Below are 22,669 nucleotides of genomic sequence, written 5' to 3' on the forward strand. Positions count from 1 at the left end.
ATTTCCCCCTTGTACAAGTTGCAGATATTACGGACAGGCTAAAGTACATTTCTGTAAGGAGATCATTATACCCAGTTCTTTAATAAACATTCTTGGAATAGTTTCTTATTTGCCACCCCAACTGTGGAATCAATTTGTGACTCAAGGGATCTCAGGAGGATGAGGGGAAGTGGGGGGGGACAAAGAGAGGATGATTTAAACTATTCCCTAATAAACTAATGTTTACATCTGAATAGAAGGTTCTCCTGAAATATCAGTGAAAATGTCACAGGGATGAAAGAGGTTAGTGAAAGTAAATGTGTTGGTTACCGCCATATTCTATGCAAGAATTTTCAAAGCCACAGGAAAGACAGCAGGATTGAGAGACAGCACTCTGAATACTGGAAATACTGGCCAGATTACAACTACTTGTGTTTTATCAGAATACAATATATCCCTATATCAACAAAACAAACTGCAACAACTCTGCATTAAGAATGATTTAACGTCTATTGGGGTCTGCTTTTCAACTCAATTCGGTGAAAAGGAACCAGAAAAAAAATTCTATTAAGAGCCAAATCAATATGTACGGTTTCACTGCCTAATGCTTTTAGTAAAGAGGCAAGAATTCAAGTGCGTTGTACTGCTATGATTAAAATTAACCTCTCAAACACTGGAAAGGGAGGGCTAGCTGCTAATGCTTGAACTTTGATAGTGGTTTCTCACAACCATTATTGATGGATGCCTTGAAGGCACAACAAAACATAAAAGACAAAATATTAAAGAGATTTTCCGCTGTACCTAAATGTTTATTTCATAGCTATACTAGTGCCAGATTTAACAATTAACCTGGTCCTGAAGGCAAAACATCACTCACATTTCTGAAGTCCAGTGTTCATCTGCGGGTAAGAAAGAAGCTGAAAGGAGAGGTCACCTGGTCCTGGTAGACAGGCCAGCATGGCAGACAGGCATTAACACAACATGGGGCATTCACTCCTCCGCACACTGCAACAACAAAGACAATTCAAGGTTATAATACACAGATAATACAGTGATGAAACAGAAGCAAACAGCCATCCCTATGTGAAAGAGGGACCCATGCTTCACCGATGCAATTTAATTAGCAGTATTGTTGATTAAAAATATATCTTATTCTTATCTATAGCAACAATGTGCTTTCCAACTGTGGTGATGGTTAAACTGACATTTTAGTATGGCACATCTGTACACTAACTGGGAAATGAAAAATGCCAACACTTAACAGCATTCACCAGCATTGGACGGTTTCTACCATTTAACCTACAAACGACAAATTTTGGCACTTGCATTTGCAGGGTTATTCTGAAGGGGAAAAAAAAAGTTCTGGATTTCCTATGACAGGCCATCCTACTGTGGTTCTACCGAATTGCATAAAAAAAGTTACCAAGCTGCCGTTCAAAGATAAGATATAGAACAGCTGTAGTCCTTGAGTAACGGAGAAAGCTGCACAACTGCAACCCAATAAACCCAGGCAATAAAGTTATTTTATCTATAAGCAAAACAGCGTCCCTGAAGTTTACAAGACGAGTGAATAACCCACAGCCAGAGTTATATGGCATGCAGCACATTGCACAGAGGAGCAAAACTGACGTACACAATGCTTCCTTTCAGGGTTACAAAACTCCCCTAACAGGGAACCTATATTGCCTTTTCAGCCTAGGATTTAAATAGATCAAACCTACTTCTAAAACGAAGGAAGACAGAACCTCTAGGTGCACATCAGCTACCTACCTAAAGAGGATAATTCTCTTATAAGCATTTATACCTAGGCGCAGAGTTAAGAAATGACTTTTGCAGCACAGATAACTCAGTCTTTAAATCCCTTCATAACACTAACAAGACTCAGCTAGTGAGACTGACACTGCCCCAGTTGTAAATGAACTAGCGCCAGACATGTCTGCTTAGGTGTCATTCTGAGAGGACACAATGGTAGAAAATGCAATCTGATTGTCCAGCACTATGTCAGGTTGGCGAAGACTAACCTGTGTTTTAAAACGTACTGTGAAGGTAACACAGAGATAGGTCAACAAATGAAAAATGATCCGCTGTCACCAAGAAGCCATACCAAGTACCATACACCCGGACTTTAATGGAAGGCAGTAGTCCATTTATCAGCATGACAGGTCAGCAGATAAGTGACGAAGGGGTTTTGTTTGCTCTAGGTAAATAATTTTAAAACAAATACTGGAAAAAAAAGTTAAACTGATATTCTTGCACCATTTAGAGAAGCACAAAAAGCCACCTTGTGAGAAGTGCTTCAGTCAGTAGAGCCAGGAACCCTTATTAAACAAAAACAAGTACCTTCAGAAAAAGCAGCCTTCTATGCAAGGTGCTTGCCGCTCCAACAAGATGCCTTTGGGGAAATAAAGGCAGTGGATTGCATGCATTTACCAGCCACCACACTAACAGGTTAATCCTGTTTGCTCCAGATGCTGTTCTCTCAAAGAGCAGATGTTTCACTGGAATTTCAGCACCACACAGGTAAATTATTTAAGGGAATGATGAACTTGAAACCAGCTAACAGAAGGCAGGCAAAAATCTGGGTTTCCACAGGGATGCGTATTGTTGAAAAATATAGGATGGTAAGACTTTTAGGCCTCGTCTACACATTAAAGCTGTACAGTTAAATTTTAGAGTGTCTTATGTCAGTTTTGCTTACTTTTATTCCCAGTTAACTTCAACTAACCCAAAATATGAGTGTCCATGCAAACCAGTGCAAATCCCTAACTATACTGGTTTGAAGTCACACCTTTAGTTAAATTGATGCTATATTCTCATGTTAACAGGACCTTAGTGATAATATCTAAAGCTCAGACTGCTCAAGATAGATTTTATAGAAAAGTGATGGACTTCACAACTGATAGAAAACTTTATCCACTCAAAACTAAGTTTTCTAACAAATTCCTTTCAAGCAATTGGGAGCACTTGAAACAAACCTCTACCCCTACAAGGAAACTAGTTGAGAATAAACATCCTGTATCTTGGCAAGGAAGTTTAGCAACTTCTATGGTCTACTGGGATCAGCTCTGGCCATCACAGTTAGAAGAAACTTTAAGGACATGGCTACACTCGAGAGTTTACAGCAGCGTGGCAGTATCAATGCAGCTGTGCCACTATAAGTTCTCTAACGCAGCTGCTCTAAGCTGACGGGAGCTCCCCCTTTGTCTTAACTACTCTAGCCCCTGCGAGCAGCAGAAGCTATGTCAGAGGGAGAAGTTCGTCCACTGACATAGCACTGTCCACACCGGCACTTATGTCAGTGTAATTTACGTTGCTCGGGGGGTGGTTTATTCACACCCCTGAACGACAGAAGTTATGCTGACGTAAGCTGTAGAGTAGACATAGCCTAACAGTAGTGGGCAATGAAGAACATTTGCAGCATTCTATGTCGTTCTCATCTTTAAGAACCTTGGGCTATCAACAAGAAGGCAGAGGTTCTTTGGAGCTCTTCGGGTACCAGAACTCCATGTAGATGCCTTTTTGGAGAGTACTACAAGTTTCTGAATTTGAAACTGGATTTGACTAAATCAGTTCCCATTAGATCAATGGGACTGACACCAATGATATACAAGTTGTGGCATACACTCCATGATATACCCAAATTAAAGCACACATGCCCAAACAGCTTTGCATTGAAGTGACAGTTTTAATTAATGAAACCATGAACGATCATTTCACCACTACCATACATTAAAGGCTATCTGATGGAAAGCAGAAGCATGGATCTTCACTCTAAATTTAGTTCTCAGTTTTAAAATTCTATGAGGTGGAAGGGCCCCAGAACTTGGGCTTCAGCCCAAGCCTGAACGTCTATACCACCACTAAACAGCCCCTTATCCTGAGCCTAAGTCAGCTGTCACAAGCCAGCTGCAGGTTAACTGCAGTGTAGACATAACCAAAGTTTTCCATATCATAACAGTTGGTCAATTTGTACAATACATTAACTTGTTTATTGAGCCAACTGATCAAAGGTTGATCAAAACCAAGCACCAGAAATCCGATAGGTTTTTCTCTGCAAATATTTGTTTGTGAAAAAGCTGCATCTTTATAGCATGAATACTTTCAAAATATTAGAAGCAAGTCTCCCAGGTATATTGTCAACTAAGTTACATGTGCAAACAAGTGCCAGTTGTGAGTAGTGGAGAAGTGGAGCTCACCATAATTTAGGGCACTGAAAGCCAGCATGACTATTCCACGCTACTGATCAAGGCAGACAAGCCCAAAACAGACAGCCCTTTGAAAACCTAAGGAATTCACTGGCAATCCTGTGAGAAATATAAATACATGGAACTCTCCAGGCAGTGCAGAATTTAGATAATTATGCAAAACACCAAGAGAACAACTTCACTGTGACTCTGTCACTAATAGATGGCAATAACTGTGTTCACCTCACAAATCTTGCATTTTCTTTCAGACCTCAAAACCTGAACTGTAATTTTTCCTCAGCCTGTAACAGACTGAGTTCTCAATGGGATTTAAAGGGGTTTAAAAAAACCCTCAGCGATGGCTTGCCACATCCAGAGCTTAAATTAAATTATTTTAGGAACAGAGACATTGCTTAGCCTCTACATTTAAGAAACTTATTCATGAATATAAACAAAGCTGCAGAATTCCATGAGAACTTTCCTGGCATCCTGTGGACAGTTCCCTCCTCCAAATTATACCCAACAAGAATGAAAGACAAAACAAGCATTCAGATCCCTTTTAAACCAAAGATGACAAAAAAACGTTGTAAATTTCCACAGACTTTGGCATTCTTCCCTTATACACTTTTACTGCTTCACCTGAGTAAGCAAAAGCTCAGATTCAGCAGAAAGTATCTACCCTCTCTTTCCTCACTCCTCTATTAGTTTCACAAGTCTGGCATAACTGAGGCCTGTTTCTCTGTGAAGAGTAGACAATGAACAAAGATGACAGAGTTCCAATGCAAACTTCAGCAATGCAGAGGATTTTAATCAATCATCATCAGGTCCTGTAAGCATCTCATTTGTACCCCGATAAAAACAGCGGCTAATCCAGGATCTGCTGCTCTCTCTTATTTCATGGCTAAAATATCTCTTAGCCTCTAATGTTTTATGTAACAACTTTTGTATATACACCCCCTAAAAAAAGAGCACCACCATATAAAGTACAAACTGCTCTAACAATACTTTATGACTGCACAAGTAACACTAGAGTGAGATATGCAGAGGGCTTATTTAACTGTTCAGTCTTTAAATATCATTTTAGTCTTAAAGTATTGTGACTCTTCCTCTTGCTAAAGTGCGACAGAGAGCGTCAATGCCTTACACGTACCCATAGCAATAAACAGGATGACGACACATTCAAAATGTGAACAAGTGGCTAAGAGCAGCCCAAGACAGCATTAAGTTCAGAGTGGTCAGACTGCTATCATGGGAAAGCAGCATTTCCTTGATGTCCAAAGCATACCAATTTACATAGTTAAGAATTCGATTTCATCTCCAACTCACACAGACCTTATGTTTACTAAAAGGCTGCAAAAATAAGCTTTGCCTAGTTCATTCTGTGTAGGAGCCCACAAGCTAAGTTACTCACTTTAAATATAGAAGATCTGTACACAGGAGATTTGTGATGACAAAGGCAAAACATGTCTTAAAGGAAGAGCTTTATTTATATGAGAATTTTTTTTTAAAATGGAAGCATTTTAAAAAGAATTACCACCTTTTCTTGGTCTCCACTGTAGGCGGACTGCCAATAATTTAATTCATAATGGCCAGGGAAATAGTGGATATTAAGAGAAGCAATGTAGGTGTTCTGGCAGTGCTAAGAAAACGTATCATGGAGGAGCTGGTTATGATTCCATAGTTAAAGCTGAGCTTCATTTTGTACTTTAAGACATGCTTCAATCTCTTTGTTTTAAATGAAAAGTACAGTATACCCTCCCCAAACTTACTCTTTGAGAATACAATGAATATTCTAAGATTTTACAAGTAAATTCATTAGCTGATCAGTTAAAAATTAACATGTCTTCTAACAGATTTACTATGTCAGGGTTTTTTTGTCCTTAATGATCTCCATAATGGAGTAATGCAGTCACTTTATCTAAGTGTTATAATTATATAGACTAGAGACAACGTCAACTAACTCTTAAGTGGGCCATTGGGACAGAAGCAACTCAACCCTTCCTCACCAGCTGAAATAAAAGCATCAATTCTATTGGTTGGAATGACTCAGTGGTAGGAGAGAGACTGGACCATATGTATAAACAGTTCTCACTGGCAGATGAGGCCCAACTGTCACTGTCTATGAAGACTCCAAGGCTGCATACTCTCTTGGGCATCAGTGCTTGCAGGGCTCCCCTTATCACTGTCCTTTGAGGCAGCACTGTTGTGGGAACTAAGGGAACTGTGCAGAGGACGCATTAGGACTCAGTCTGAGCTTTCTTTGCTCCCTCCCAACGCTCTTCACTCGCTAACACAGCCCGCTAATTTGCAATTGACTGAAAGACTAGATTCTCCAGTATATTCTGGCTGCTTTACACTGCCCCAGCAGTGCAAAGCAGCTGTAAACCCAGCTTAATCGGGTGCTCTGGCTGCTTGATGTATCACTAAATCTGCCCTTAAAAGTTAAATATAAAAAGAGATTTAGAGCTGACACTACATATAATCTAATCACTAGAAATATTGCACATAGCAGTCTCTTTGGGCTTCTTGTCCATGAAATTTTAAAATATTCTTTTAAAACTAAAATTCCCAGACAAAAACTCCATTAGTGATTTTTAAAGTCAGAAGATAAAAACACTGACTCTTTAAAAATCAATCATATCTAATCTGGGACCGCAACACTACACTGCCATCATCGTTATTTTAGGACATCACTATAGGGCCGAGTTAGGGCTGGTTGGGTGCCTTAACTGAATGTTTTTTTCAGCTTAATTCTGAATTCTCAAGTTGTAATGCTTTGTTTTGGACTAATCACAAACACCCCTACTATGTTTTTACCACCATTAAGTTACCAATAAATTGAGATGATGAAGGCTGAGAGTATGTATTGTTTTGTCTTGGTAGTAGAAAGCATTCTGTACCCCATTTCCAGAGTAGGCTCAACTATTTCAGCTGTCACAGGGCAAGGTGACCTACGCTTAACTTCATCCTAAACTGAGCTATCGATGGAAGGGCTCCATCAGTTTTAACAAGAGACTTCTCAGAGGTTGCCATAGTAGAGCTTAAAATTTCAAGAAAATTCTATGCTTATCAACCAGAAAATAGCAAACTTCAGAGGCAGCAGTTCTATCAGGGAACACAGATGCCTCTGGTATCTTGTACAGCATAGAGTAAATTACTTGTTCTTAACAGCCCAGTGCTAGAAATAAAGTCCCATTACTCTAATTTACGTGTTCTGCCACTAAATAAATAGATCACATGCTCAAATTAAAAGTTTTTGCTGACCTTTCAAACATACCATACTGCCTGAAACTCTCAAGCAGGCAAAGGAAATGGTCCCCACAAAACTGACACAGGCCAATGAAATGAGAAACAGGTCTGATTTTGAAAAACGTAAGCTGGTGAAGTCTAACTTTAGACTCATGAAAATAAACATGCATGTTTGAAATTCCAGGACTAACTATAGACCTTCACTACTGAGGTCACAAAGCTCAGAGATTTGAGAAGGCAACAGAAACTACCCACACAAAAGAAAAGCTCAAAACTATTTAAAGTTTCCAGCACCCTGGGGTCCCTTAAGCCTTCTGAGGGCTTTAAGTACTTATGGCTCAGGGACGTGTTTCACTTCTTCCCCCTATTCATATAGAAACTGCATTAAATTTAATAAATAGTAACAGTGCATTATGATTATGGCAAAATCCCAAATACACACTGCATAACTGTAAGTTCAGCCTGAAAAAATGCTCCAGGACAAACTAGGGTTGTAAAGTTGCTTTGGTACAATCATATGTAAATGCCTGTTACAAACATAACTGAATGCAAGCTGATTTTCATGCTTCTAGCGGAACTGTCTTGTTTACTCCCAGTTAAGACACTAAAGACAAAACTACAGACCACTGAAGCTCATTCCTTTTTTGCAAAAAGAAAAGGAGGACTTGTGGCACCTTAGAGACTAACAAATTTATCTGAGCATAAGCTTCACAGCTCACTTCATCGGATGCATCCGATGAAGTGAGCTTAGCTCACGAAACTTTATGCTCAAATAAATTTGTTAGTCTCTAAGGAGCCACAAGTCCTCCTTTTCTTTTTGCGGATACAGACTAACACGGCTGCTACTCTGATTCCTTTTTTGCTCTCCCAAAGTAACCCACAGTCTAGTTTTTGAAGTATATATTATGTTCTCCTGAACACATTCATACCAATTACACGGGCAGGAATTGTTTACATAATTCATACAATACTGAAAGGAAAAATTCTGTATTTTCAAAAAGGTCAGGGCATTACAAGCGTCAGTTTGAGAAGGCCAGTGATTTAAGAATCAGCATATCTAAGTGGTATTAGTTAGGTGTTACGTTTTTGTCTCCTTTCATAATGCAGCACCACTTGGTGCGTATTACATTTTAAGAGCATACACTCATACCACACACCATCCCTGCTAGCCAACGTTGGTATTTATTACAATTTCAGTCAGTTCCATCACTTGTAGCTCACGAAAGCTTACGCTCAAATAAACCGGTTAGTCTCTAAGGTGCCACAAGTCCTCCTGTTCTTTTTGCGAATACAGACTAGCACGGCTGCTACTCTGAAAGTCTAGACTGATATCATCAGCATATCTCCCAGACTTCCTGCTCTCCCCTTCTCCCATTTTCCACCATCCCTCTATTTCTGGGAATCCACAAGGAAACATTCTTGTGTAGCATCTCTGCTGTAACCTGCTAGAGGAACAATATATTTGACATATCTAACTATTTTTCATAACTAAACTATCAAACCAGCACTGTATTCACAGACAACACCTGCAACAACCTTTTAATATTTTATAAGTCAAAAATTGCAAAGTAATGTTACACAGGAGGAGGCTTTTCTTGATATGGCAACAAATCACTCTAGCAAGTGTATGGGGAGTAAACAAGGAGAGAAGGAGTGAACAGTGGAGAGCTGCCTTTTGTATAAGCTGAAATGTCCTATCAGCTTCTACCAATATAAAATTTTTTGATTGTCTGAATCAAGAAGGTCCTCTTCTAGATCTCTCTAAGAGCATCAATAAAATCAATTTTGCTCCTTGCAGTTTAATTAAGGTTTTGCTTATAAACCATTTCACCTTTTAGGCTGACCACCATTTATAATGTTAGTCAGGCAACAAAATCAGTTTGAAAAGCAAGAAAGAAGAAATTGAAATGTATATGGATCCACTTCTTGCCCTTTTTCCCAACCCACTGAAAACAACACTCAAAACAGAAAACTAAGGGGCTTTAAAGTAAGAGTTCACGAAACAAACACTGGCAACATTACAATCCTTTTGGACTTGAAAGCTGTCAGGAAGGGCTACCTGGCTTCAAATCAATATCTGTAATTTTGAACAGAAGTTCAAATTCAGCCAAAAGACTAAAATATTGCACCTATAATCTCATAACAGGCATGCATTACTGTGAATGACATCAGTACCATCAAATCCATTTTACTGTGATAAAGCAGCACGTTCCAGTATATGATTTTTGAATATAAAAAACCATTTTAGGTTGGTCTTATTAGATCTTAAAATACAGCACTGCACATCTGCTGAAGAGTAGAACAGTAGGTTTTAATTGTAAAATGGAGTTTTACATAGCTTCTGGCCTTTGGTATAAATGAGGTCTTAAAAAAAAAAAAAAAAGGAAGAGCAATGCATCACTTCAGTTATTAAAATCTGTCCAACTTGTACTTTAGCCTTGGGATAACCACCGCCAACAAACTGACTTGGAAGTAATTATCACTGCTATCTGCAATAAATGTTAATTAGACATAATTGAACTAAAGCCCTAATCTGAATGACGCTGTTGCTGGCAAGAAGCCTACTCCTGCTTGTACTCTGCAAAGGAAGCTGTTAGCAACAATGTGGACAAACATGAAATTGCTTGTGTGGCTTCCCCATTGCAAATCACCATGCATTTCCACTAATGCCTGGTTAGTTGGGCCAAAATAAAGCCATTAACAATGCTTCTCACTAAATATGTTTTAACTTAATTTCTGCTGGTTGGCCCATTTATATTTTGCATTTTTGTAGCCAACAGACCAGAATATGGTTCCACCCCTTTACAGCTTACTTCCAATTTTAATTATTAACTCTTTGTCCTTCACCCAGGCATCTCAACGAACCTTACAAACACTACTTCGGCCTCCCAACCACCCTGAGACAGCCATGAATTGCGCATATTCCATTTTACAGATGCATAAAATCAAGACAAAAATTAAATAGAAGGAAGGCTGATCTTGTAATTAAGACTCTGGACTGGACTCATGAGACCTGGGTATAAATCCTGGTTCTGCCATGTGATCTCAGGCAAGTCATTTAGTCACTCTGTGCTTCGACTGTCACTTATACAAGGGATAATCTCTATCCTGTCAGGTATGAGAGGATAAGTTAAAGTTTGCAAGGTCCTCTATACTACAGTGATGGGCGCCCTATTACATGAACAGATCAGCTGAGGCTTTGGAGTAAGTGGCAGAGTTGGGGACAGAACATGGAAGGAAACTGTATCCAAGGTAGTGGTGTAATGTAGGTAGGCAGAGTGCAGTTATCAAAATCAGAAGTTGGCCAGAACAGTAGGCTAAATTCCCTACTCTTAAAAGATGTCACAAAGGCTCTTCAATGACTAACATAATATCCCAGGAAAATGCCCTCCAGATTCCTGACCAGATCTTTGAAACAACAAAAGGCATCCATCTTCTTCAGGGCAGGGATCATGTCACTGTTTCATAGATGTTTGCACAGCACCTACCAAGTTGTGGAAGTTATTGGAAGCTAAATAATTCCATAAGAAATGGATTAAGATTGGTTAAAGTGTAACATCTGCTCAATGCAAACCTTAAAAGAAGAAAATATCAAGTTATGGGAAACCTCTTAACCGCATCGTAATTCCTACATAGCATATTTTCACAGACAGTGAAAGATTCTGCATCATCACAAGGAAGTTATTTCTGCCGGCAAGTGATAAAGAAACATACTACACATTAATCTCCCTTACAGTCTAATGCAAAACTCAATTACAACCCCAGCAACATTAGCAAACATATGTGCAGAGGTTAACTGTGCTGTGTTTATGGGAAAAGCATGAGGCTGTAATTAAGGATTTGTATTTTATTGTAAGGAACATAGCTGTGTTGTAATATTTCTTCACTCCACTCCCAGAGTCAAAACTCCTACGTCCCAGTCTCCCCTGCTCTAACTACTAACCACTCTCCTCTCTAAAGCTGGGAATAGAAACAGGAGTTCCAATTCCCAGCAATCTACTGCTGTCAAGCAAATAGTTGCGTAAGCCATTAGCAAATGGTGTGTGATATTTCTCTCTAATGGCTGCTCCACACACAAGACATGTTACTCTTGTAGTTGAAGGAATAGATGATTAATATGGTGAACTGAAGGTCCAGGATTCAAACCCCGATCTTGAATCATATTGGAAGTGGGGCGGTCCTGGTGGCTGCATACGAAATCCCTGTTTGTTCCAGTTTTTTCTTTTAAAAACTCATTAACAAAATGATAAAATTTACTCACGGTGTGACTAGCTTGGCCTGCATTGGGTAGCTTCAGTTTACTCACCATAAGCGTTGGGAAACGGTAGCTACCCTGAGTAAGGAAAATTGTGACTATAAGATGACAGATCATTAATGATTATTTTCCTGTGCTTAATTTCAACCAAATTTCTTCAAAATGTACATTCAAACCAACAGGCAAGAAGTTTTAACTATATGTAAAATGTGAAAAATAAGCCATCCATTTGGTAGCCAGACACTGCAGAAGGAAAACACTCTCCTAGTTTTTAAATTAATTTTAACTTAAACCAAACAATAGATCTAGTTGAAAACAAACAGAAAATCCAATTTTTATCCAGTACAGATTATGTACTGTACATTTGGGGAGGAGACACTAGTCTCCATATAAAACAAAATGAAAAGCCAAGTGCAGCCTTAGTTAGAAAGGCATTCCTGCACCTTTATAATGCCTGTGGCATGTGGACACGTTCAATAAAGTTGATAGTTGCTTCAGTATTAAATTATGTTAGTACTGAATTTAAGGTCCCAGCTGCCATACAACTGTAACCCAATTACAATGCAGTAGTTTCTTGGGTGGGAGGAACAGTAGACTTGTGATTAAGATACAAGACTGCAGATCTAGGTTTTATTCCTTGCTCCGCTGCAGACATCCTGCGTGACTTTGGGTGAGACACCTTCTCTACAGCTATTTCTCCATCTATAAAATGGGGATGTTCTAGGAATTATTTGGGAAGTTCTTTGGCCTGCATTATACAGGAAGTCAGACTAGATAATCAGAGTGGTCTCTCCTGGCCTTGGAATCTATACTTTCTTACTTCATAGGGCAAGTGGTGAGGCTTAGTATTTGGAAAGTGCTCCGAGACCCTCAAATGGAAATTGCTACACAAGTATTCTCAGTAGTAGTAAACTTTGCTAGACACCTGCTAGTCAAAGTGTGATACAAGAGGGGTGGACCACCACCAGGAAGTTTTAGGAGCAGCCTCCTGCCTTCAGCTATTGGGAAGGGTGAAGGTGCTGAGGGTCCTACCACGGTGTTAAGCCCAGACCTATTTTTCATAACAGCCTCCATTTAATAAGTTTCTGAGAAACAGGAAGGCCACCCTCTAAAACTTCTGAATAGGAAAAAAGGGCACACATACACACACACACACCCCTACCACCTCCTAGCTACCCTGAGCAAGGGTCTCTGTATTTGAAGATTTCCCCAGGAGCAGAACAGACCTGCTGCTTCTTGCCAGTTTCACTGTTACCCACAGTTCAGAACAGCAACAGTGAAACTGTCCAGAACATGTAAGAGACTTTTGGAAGCCCAAAGTATTAGCAGAGCCAGAAATTTCTGTCTGTAGACTCAGGAAGGCAGAACTTCAGAGTATGACCTGATGCAGATTCTCATTAGAAAGAAATTTGTGGTTGCAGAGAGAAAGCTTAAATTCCTCTGAAGCTTTCCCACTTACCAGATAAAATTTCCTACTCACCTTTGGTCAGTAGTTTTTTTCAAGTTCTGACAAATTATGTGTAGACAGAATCAAACTATAACTATGTAACTATGCTATAACCTGGAAAAGAAAGGTGGGCAGGGTGTGTGGGACCAAAGCCAAATAGTGTCACATTTGACAAATGCCCCAACATAATAATTACAGCTGTAGCCTAGATATTACAGCACCTCAGTGCATTAATTTGCAAAGCTCCCAATAATCTGGGATGTAACAGACCAAAGAAGTTAAGACCACTATTTTACATCTCTTATAAAGGGAGATGCCTCCAGAAACGCACAACCTCTGAGTCTCAGCACTATGCAAGGGCACTGGTCCAGTACTGACTGAGAGAGAGCACCACTTATGGACCCCACCAACACTAGCTCCTAATATTAACCTCCAGGCAAATCTGACCACAAAGAAACTGACCTGCCTGCAAAACTCTCTCTCAATGTGGTGGAAAGGTAAAATCTTCCACTTTCATTGAACTGCATTCATATGGCTTATAACTATGTGATTAATTATAACTTCTGCAGAGCTTTTATCAATGTTTTTTCTTGGAAGACATGCTCAGCTCTCTGGCACTCGTACCTTTAATGAAAAGCAATTATCAATTTGCTTTGAATAGCTGAATCTGCTTCTTTAATGCAAAGAGAGAGACTGATTAAAGCAATATTCTGGAAAAGTAATGCACACAACAAAATTCAAGAATGCTGTCAAACGCAGTCCTGATTTTGAAAAGGATGAAACTAATCAGAATTCTTATCCAGCCTGGCAGAAATATGTGCTTTATGGTTTACCTGGAGCTCCTTAACCTATGATACAACTCGGCTGGAAATTAACAGATGTGCCCTTACACAACTAAATTTAGAATTGTTTTTTTTGGAGCATTAGAAATCGAACCCAGAATGTTACATAAACCACTTGGATGGCAACAATCTCTCACCTCTGCCTGCACTACTGAGCCACATTCAAATGCATAGTGAATTACCATATTTGTATATTTCAGTTTGGACACCTATTCGCTGCTTACAAAGTAGGCAAAAATAAAGTGCTTAGAGACTACTGAATGCTATTTTCTCAAATATAATGTTGCTTTCTACAGTTGATATATGCTAAAAGCTTTCATTTGAGAGAAAACGCTTGACATTAAAGCAAATTTTATGACAGTATTAACTACTGATGTGCTTAGCCAACCTTAAGTAGGTAAGTTAAAGTCTGAAATCGAAAGTTGTATCACCAGAACTGACTCATTACACGATCAACATAGAAGAGAGCAGTTTATATTCCTTATGTTGACTTGAATTTAAAGGCTAAAATATTTCCATTAACCATGTAAGTCTGTTTCCCACTACTTAAGAGTCTTGCTCCTTTTCCATGTCTTAAGGCATAGATAAAAGACAGCATAAATTGCATTTGTTGTTAAAGAGGAAGGAACAAGATGCAATACTTCCCGGGAGCAAGACAAAAGGTGTTCAGGTGCTGACTTCCAGAGCAGATCAGGAGATTGTAAAATTGTAAAACTAGAAATCAGAGCAGTTCTGAAAGAACTTCCTCATACTTCATATAAACATAGTGAGAAAAAATTTGATGGAACTGAATCCTAGAGATACAGACTCACTAAACAAATCAAGGTAGCTCAGATACAATGTGGGATAAGCTATTTTCAGAGGCGTGAAGGGAAACTAAAGAAGTAAAGTAACTTATTTTTTAAATGTGTTGTCTCCATTGATCCCCTCTGACAGTGCATGATCTGCCAATAGAACCCATTTCAAAGCAAACACGGAAGGAACACATTATCTCTATTACCATAGCACCTGGGAGCCCCAGTCATGGATCAGGACCCCACTGTGCTAGGTGCTGTATCCAAACAGAACAATAGGACAGTGCCTACTCCGGAACGCTCCAACCTAAGTAAAAGACAAGAAACAAAAGACGGATACACACAGACAAGGAAACATGTTGCTCCAGCATTCTGGAGGCAAGGGCACACCTTTTAAATCTCCAATAGAGGGGGAAGAGTCAGTGGGGATATGCAGAGGGAACAAGTTCAAAACACAAGGAGTACTTCAATAAGTAACCTATTATTCCTTTGTGATATTGCTCCGCACAGATCCCTCTGTGAGATACCAGTTAGCGGTGACAATCTTTAGGAAAAGGGCTGTGTACTGTTAGTTGAAAAGAGACGTGAACGTTTTCTCCTAGAATGAAGCATTCAATGGGATTTGTGATGAATACTGACAGAGTGATGCTCTGGAAAGGTGGGAATCAACTATAGGTATCTCAACAAATGGCACACAACAAAAAGATAATAAAGAAGCTGTTATCCACTCCTCCCGTAGAAAGAGCTTTAAGTTCTTCTCATATAGGATCTTCACTAAGCAGAGACCATCTGTATCAAAAATGGATCTGTTTAGAGTGCATCTGGACTGAAAAGTACTGGCTCTTTTCTCTAATTATACACCATAATAAAATTGAGGATTTAAAAAACTTTCTACTGCCAAGGAAATAACCCAATAGCCTTCTTCATATTCAAGGGGCTCCACCAAGTCTAACATGGAAGATCAAGAGGCTCAGCAAAGTGTTTGCTTTAAAGGAAATTTGGAGGCCACCAGAGTCAAGATTTTGGAATAGGATTTTAGAACTTAATCCCTAGAAAATTTGTACAAGGAAGACCCGTCACCAAAGCGTACAGTTTTGAATCTCTCCTGGCATTTGCTACAGTTGGAAGGGAAGGATCTTTCAATAGAGGTGCAAGAAGGAGCATGTGCCCTCATACAACTGAGAACCAAAATTTTAGTCCCACATATTCCCAGGTTATGATTGTGAATATACACATTGATCAAACTTTGTACTGGGGATATGAAGTATTTGTCTACACAATACTGACATAAATCCCAACGTTGGGAGAAGATGAGGCTCAGTGTCCATTCTCTCAAGGCAGGAATGGGGGTATAGATGGATGTGGGGACTTTTGCACTTTTGTTTCTAGGATGCTGGAGCACTGTGACAGGCACACATTCTTCCAACAGCTAGCTGCTTTGAAATGGGGTCTGTCCCCACGGAGCAGGAGACAATCTCACAGTGGAGATGTGCAGAAGCAATGTCGTGAAGAAGAAACCCTGTTTCCAAAGTATTGCACCAGTTCTGCAATTCTCTAAATGCATCCGATGAAGTGAGCTGTAGCTCACGAAAGCTTATGCTCAAATTGGTTAGTCTCCAAGGTGCCACAAGTACTCCTTTTCTTTTTTCTAAATTCCAGGTGTTTCTTGCCCATTTCAGCCATCTGAAGGACAGGTTAGGCAAATTTTCTGTTTTTTACTATCTGATTTTAACACTCCTGTGCTGTATTTTACAGACAGGCCCTCAATCCACAGCATGTAATAAAATCTTCACTTGCATAAAAAGCACTCTGATCTCACACCATTCTGTTTAGAAGACTTTTTCCTTCCTACAGTGAAACTCCAAGTGCCGCCTTGGTTTTGCTGGTGATACAGGAGACTGCATATACTCCATTTGGAGAAGCACACCTTGTGATTTTTTTTTTTTTTTAAATATACTGATCTCACTTTAGTCAAGACTATTTCAAATCATTTTCAAAATTTCAGTTTCAAAAGGCTCACATTAACTTCTGCAGCAGCTTTTATATTGCTTTCATTTATGTCTAAAATATGTCTAACTCATGTAAGGCCTACTAAGTTCCTACCTTAACTTTTCATGTGCAATTTGTAATATAATTATGCAACAAACTCAGATCTCATTTCAATGTGCAGTGTCTATCAATGTTACCAAAGTGCATTTAATATTCAACAAATCCAAAGCATTTTCCACTACTGCTTACTCTTCACTTTGCACTAACAGTAGATCACACTCCTATCATGCAGAATTTAAAGGAAATCTTCCATGCAAAAGGAAGATAGCTCATGCAAAGAGTGACATTCTTATTTGCAATAAGATGTATATTTATCACGGAAAATCAATTTAAAAAGAGTGCCTTCGTATTTTATTTTTTAACAGGCCTGTTAAAGTTTAACCATGTTGGGAAACTACTTTTCTTTGCTCTATACCGCCAGCATAAGACATTTACGTAATACACAACAACATAACTTTCCTGAATCCTGGTTCCATGGACTTTCTCCCCCAGTTTCACAGGCAGATTCTTAAATTGGGAATTGATTATTTATGCCAGTATTTTTGCAGTGTCCTATTTTCTCAGACATGTTAGAGAATACTTTTTCCTCAGTTTAACAGTATTAAACATTAACCCCAAAAAACTGCTCTAGCTAATTCAGCCAAAATATAAAAACTTTAACAAGACAGAAAGCAGTCAAAATTTTAAAATAAGGAATTCTTTTACTTCATCTTAATCTAATGTCAAACAAGTAAACTATATACTAAACTGATCTAGGAAAGACACTGATGACATTGTCATCTCTTATTTATCACTGGATACCTAATCTAGCACATGTCCATGAAATGATGGCCCTGTGACAGCAGGCACTTTAAAACTGGATCACTCAGCAACATATATATGTACACACACACACACACCCAATTCTTGAACAAGCAATTCCAGGCTGCTTTGCCAGCAAATTCTGGCCAGTACAGTTTGAAAGTGCATAGTTCTGGCCCTCACAAAGAGCAGACCTGTAAATGACATCTTGAGGATTAAACTGATTGAGATGCAATGCGCATAGCAACCATTCATTAAGCAGAGTTCAGAAACAGGCCAGCAATCTATTCCACCTCCTTATCTGAGCAGTAAACAGATAATAGAGGGTAGAGGACACAGTGGAGACTATTTCAGACACATTGTAAACAGCTTTCTCAAATGTTAAGCCTCCTACAGTAAATCTCATGGAATAACCCCTCCTCCAAACACACACAGGATTTAGTTACAGCAAGTGTCTGACAAGCTAGAAACAGCTAAAAACCTATCCTAATGCAAATCTCAATGTGAATCCATTCACAGTTCTGTTTTGTCCACTATTCTCTCACCTTGAGCACCAAGAGCCCACCCCCAACCTTAAAAAAATCCACCATTTAATCATGCAAGGTTTTGGCACTGCTACTCCAATCGTTAAGAAACTCAATAACAATCTTATTCCTTTCCTTCAACTTCTGAAAGGAATCAATTTCTATTTCTGAGGGCTTTGATATAGGTTCTCTCTTAGGGAAGAGAACAAAAGTCACTTTTCCTCCCATTAAGCACCGTTGCTCATAAATAACCAGGACAGAAGGAAAACGCCATAGGAGAAAATTAAACCAGCTACTCCAGTCTCAGTAGTGCAATGTGTTTCAACCACTTAGCTACACAGATTATGGTAAGTCATGATTTCACATAATTGTTTCCTCATAAGTAAACATTTGATGGTTTCCTATTTTGCATCTAAGTTAAACGACAGAGATTAGCGTAGACATCCTACGATTATATAGCTGAATGTTTCATCTTCTGTGTACAGCTCTTTCGGGAAATCACTGACATTCAGGATAATATTACTATTACATATTTAAGATAAAAAATTAAACTGACAATAAATTTATGTAATACAATTTCATAAAAGCAGGGTGGCTGAATACTCTCTCAGATGAAAAATGTGAGCCCCATCAAAACTTGTGACTTTACCTTTATTAGGAAGTCAAAGGCACTTGATGATTCAATGGTTCCTACGCAATTCAATGCCTTCTAAGTGTCTCCAGCCAAAGCTGTCACTTCACCTACTCAACTAAATCTTATATTTTTTTTTTAAAAAAAGCTTTTAAAAACCCAACACTGTTGCACTAGTTGCTGCAATGCTCACTGGTGTTTTAGAGTTAACAGGCTTCCCAAACATTGCACTTTAATACACAAAGAAACTGACTTCCTATTAGAGAATGAAACAAACATCATGATGCAACAGTTACTAACCTAGTTTCATGGGTGGTAAGAAAAAAAAATTTATCAAAGGTATTAGAAGGAGCTAGTAAATGTAGCTTACTTTCTTAAGCGGAAGATACCAGTTAATTAAGAACAGACCTTTCTTAAAGTTTACAGTTTTTGTGTCTACTGAACCTAAGCCATGCTAATGCTGAGATAAGAACCTACTAGTCTCTAATACAGCACCATATTACTGACTGACTTCTGGTTACAATGATCTCTGGAATCTTTGCTTCGCCTACTAGAATGAACTCTATAATCACTTTAATTAATACCTCCAAAGTGCCAGAAAAAAACTGGTATTCAACTCTCTTAGCATTTTCCACTAGACATTAGTCATGCCAGCTCTTGGCTAATCAACATAAAAGGATATATCCGATGAAGTGGGTAATCATCCATGAAAGCTCAATACGTCTGTTAGTCTATAAGGTGCCACAGGACTCTTTGCCGGTTTTACAGATCCAGACTAACGCAGCTACCCCTCTGATAAAAGATATACTTGTTCCACATATTTAGCTAGAAATGCCTAATTACAGAAAATTTACAATCAGCATAGCCACCTAATTAGCATATATGCACCAGCTGGTTACAAAGCATTAATTTTAAAGCTTTACATTTGAAATCCACTTAGGAACTATTTTAAGTGTCAAAATCAGCACTATCCTAATTTCTGCTGGATTCAAATGCTTTTCCTTGTTTTAGGCTATGTCTTAGGCTATCGATCTATCAGGGATCAATTTATCGCTCTGCCGTCGACTCCTGTACTCCACGGCTATTCTTGTGGCTGAAGTTGCCTCTCTTAGGTCGATCTCCCCCCAGTGTAGACCAGGCCTTACAGGATAGCTCCAAAGTTATGATAAGGTAAGGTTGCTTAGGCCCAAACAAGAAGTGAAGTACCTCAATCGGCTTCACTTGCTAGAGCCAGGTTCAGGCAAAACTACCTGGACAGTACAGAATGCAAACCAGAAAATCAAACCCAAGAGTCCTTTCTACAGAACGGGAAAAGAAAGTTTAAAAATGAATGGGTTTAATAGTAATCATTCCGATAAAAATTAATAGGGTCAAATTAAGTTCGGAGGAAGGAGGCATTTCACAGATGTTAAGGAATAGTCTATTTGCCTGAAAGGAGGAGGAGGAGGAGGAGGAGGAGGAAGATACAAGGAAAATCAGGGATCACCGCGTTTCTGCAAGAGAAAAAGGAGGAGAGGAAGTCCATAAACGCAGTGGCCAGGGAGGGACTCCCCCAAGCAGGCTAGGCTAAGCGCTGCGTGGCGACCCCGCCGCTGGGGAACGTGCCCCCGCTGGGGTCTGCGCGGAGCCCATCTACACGCACAGCAGCACCCCCTCTCTGGCGGGCTGGGTTTCTCCCCCACCCCCGCACCTGGAGCCGGACAGGAACCCGCCGCAGGAAAGGGGCCCTGGCAGGCCGCCGCCCCACCCCGCGCCCCGGCTCTTCGCTGCACCCCAGCCGTGCGCACAGAGCCGGGGCGCTCCTTGCCTGGGCCCGGCGCCGGAGCCTTACCGGGGCCCTGCTCGGAGAGGCGGTGCAGGCAGCCCCCATAGCCGGGGCCGCGGCTGCTGCACCGGGCTCGGCGCTTTGCATCCTCTTTGCAAACTCAGCTCCCCGCAGCTCGGCTCCCGCAGCGCCGGAAACCGGCCCCGCCCCGGCCCTGACGGATGGCGGCCTCCCGCCAATGGCAGCCGCCCGCCGGGCCGCCCGGGCGGGGCCCTTTGTCAGCGCGCCCCGGAGCGGCGCCCGCTCGGCCGGCCCGCACCTGCACCTGCGCCGTGCGCCGCACAAAGCGAGCGGGCCGCGCCGGGCGGGGCGAGCCGGGATGCAGCGCCGCGAAGTGCCCCCGACCCGGCCGGGCCGCGGCGAGTCCCGCGCCGGCCCCAGCTCCTCCGGGCGCGCAGCAGGGATTCTGACAAGGGCCTTCGCAAGGGGACTCCTTCAGTTGTGGGCCCGTCTTTTTTGAAGCGAGCTCTAAGTGCCCTCATGCCTAGGACGAGCTTAACAGGAATTTGGGAAGCATTTAAGATTTCATCGTTTAAAAAAAATAAAAGCTTTCTACTTGTAAAACTAACCCTCAGGAGGTGAGCCACAGCCGCACTGATTTGGGATGGTCTTCCTGAGTCTGTGGCCAGACAGCACCTTCGCGGCTGCCACTACTCACAGCTTTACCGCCCAGCGGCACAGTGCGCCCAGCGCCTGGGGTCAGTTTCATTGCTGCTATGCAGAACACGGCAGACGGCGCCCACGCTCTCAAGAATACAGTTACAAAGCTCTTCACTGTGGAATTATTCAAGGGGAAAGGGGCTTAAAAACACAAACTAAGGGAGATTACAGATCTGTTCCATTCCCCTGAAGCAGGCAAAAGTAGTGGAAACCCTTCCTTCCCTCCCACTCATCCCCCTACACACAAAAGCATGGTAAAGTAGCAGACACCCTCCTTTTTGGCAGCATTCAGAAGGTCTGGGAGGAAGGGTGCAGACTCCCTTTCCAACAACTTAGTGAGGCGGTACACACTACTAGCCTGACCTGAGCAGAAAGCTGCAGGCAGGGTCCCTGAATACCACCTCAGTGGCTATCCCGGCCTTTTCCTGCTTCCAGCCACTAGAGATGACAAGAGGTCTGGGCTCCTCACTAGAGCATGGGCTCTGGTCCTTGCTCTCAGAACCCCATACCTTCATCTTCTGTATCTCTCCTTATGGCTGATAGGGTTTAGGCCTCCAGGTAACAAGTAGAGCCTTGTGAAATTCTTATTGTTACACTTCATTTTATCCATACAGATGGGAGGGGTTGCAGAGTGAGCCAACCCCAAAGAGCTGGGCCAGCTGCCCACTCTGAGCATTGGGATCTGGAGCACGAGGTCGAGGCACAGCTTAGGTTTGGCCTGGCTGACTTCCCCTTAATGAGACAGGGGCATCCAGGCCAATCCTGAGCAGCGGTGCAACCCAATAGGTCACAACTGTTGGAGTAAGGATCTGGGCTCAGCTCCACAGGACAAGAGCCCCCACTGTGGAGTGAATTTTTCACTCTATTTCTTTTTATAGAGTGGTTTGTGTTGTTTCACATTTTCAAAAACCGTAAGAATGTATAAATAAGCATCCAACAAGTGTTTCAGATCTTGTGAATTACATAGGAAGGGACTGAAGGTTCAACTTCATTAACATTAATAGGAGACCTGGCCTGAAAGATGGACTACAGGGTAATATGATTGGTACTTCTAAAGAAGCACACAGAAAAATTTCCAAATGATGTATCTTATTTATAGTAAAATATAGTGATCAAGGCAGAAGCTTCCATCTTGATCAACAGATGCAAAGGAAAACAAAATTGGACTGTTATTAAAGTTTCCAGATTTAAAAGTATACTATATAATTTTAACATTTTAAGTAACTGTTGAAGATGACTAAATATTTTTGTAATGGTTACCTTACAACAATTCTGATTTTTTTTTATTGCTAATGCTTTCTAATCATTCAGCCTACTCTTTCAGTCCTAATTTGACTTATCAAATTAGGACTCCTACTGGGAAGTATTAAAATTGCAGTCCCCTATTGAGACTACCTGTTTCACTGAACAGATATTGGAACAGTAATGC

The 22,669-nt window shown here is 40.6% G+C and overlaps 1 protein-coding gene across 2 annotated transcripts in view; it reads right to left on the bottom strand.

Annotated features, from left to right (window-relative positions):
* FAM222B (family with sequence similarity 222 member B) overlaps positions 1-22,669 on the bottom strand; it is a 46,299-nt gene that overhangs the window by 12,791 nt on the left and 10,839 nt on the right. The window contains exons 1-2 of one of the 2 annotated variants that reach the window (XM_037880738.2): positions 20,587-20,766; positions 857-984 (exon numbers count right to left, since the gene is read on the bottom strand). In XM_037880738.2, the coding sequence (XP_037736666.1) occupies positions 857-938 (82 nt within the window). In that variant the 5' untranslated portion in view covers positions 939-984; positions 20,587-20,766. Of the gene's footprint in view, positions 1-856; positions 985-20,586; positions 20,767-22,669 lie in introns of those variants that run through there. The other variant, XM_037880737.2, reaches the window with a different exon arrangement.

The sequence above is a fragment of the Chelonia mydas genome, chromosome 17 (genome assembly GCF_015237465.2).
Source record: "Chelonia mydas isolate rCheMyd1 chromosome 17, rCheMyd1.pri.v2, whole genome shotgun sequence".
Classification (NCBI taxonomy): domain Eukaryota; kingdom Metazoa; phylum Chordata; order Testudines; family Cheloniidae; genus Chelonia; species Chelonia mydas.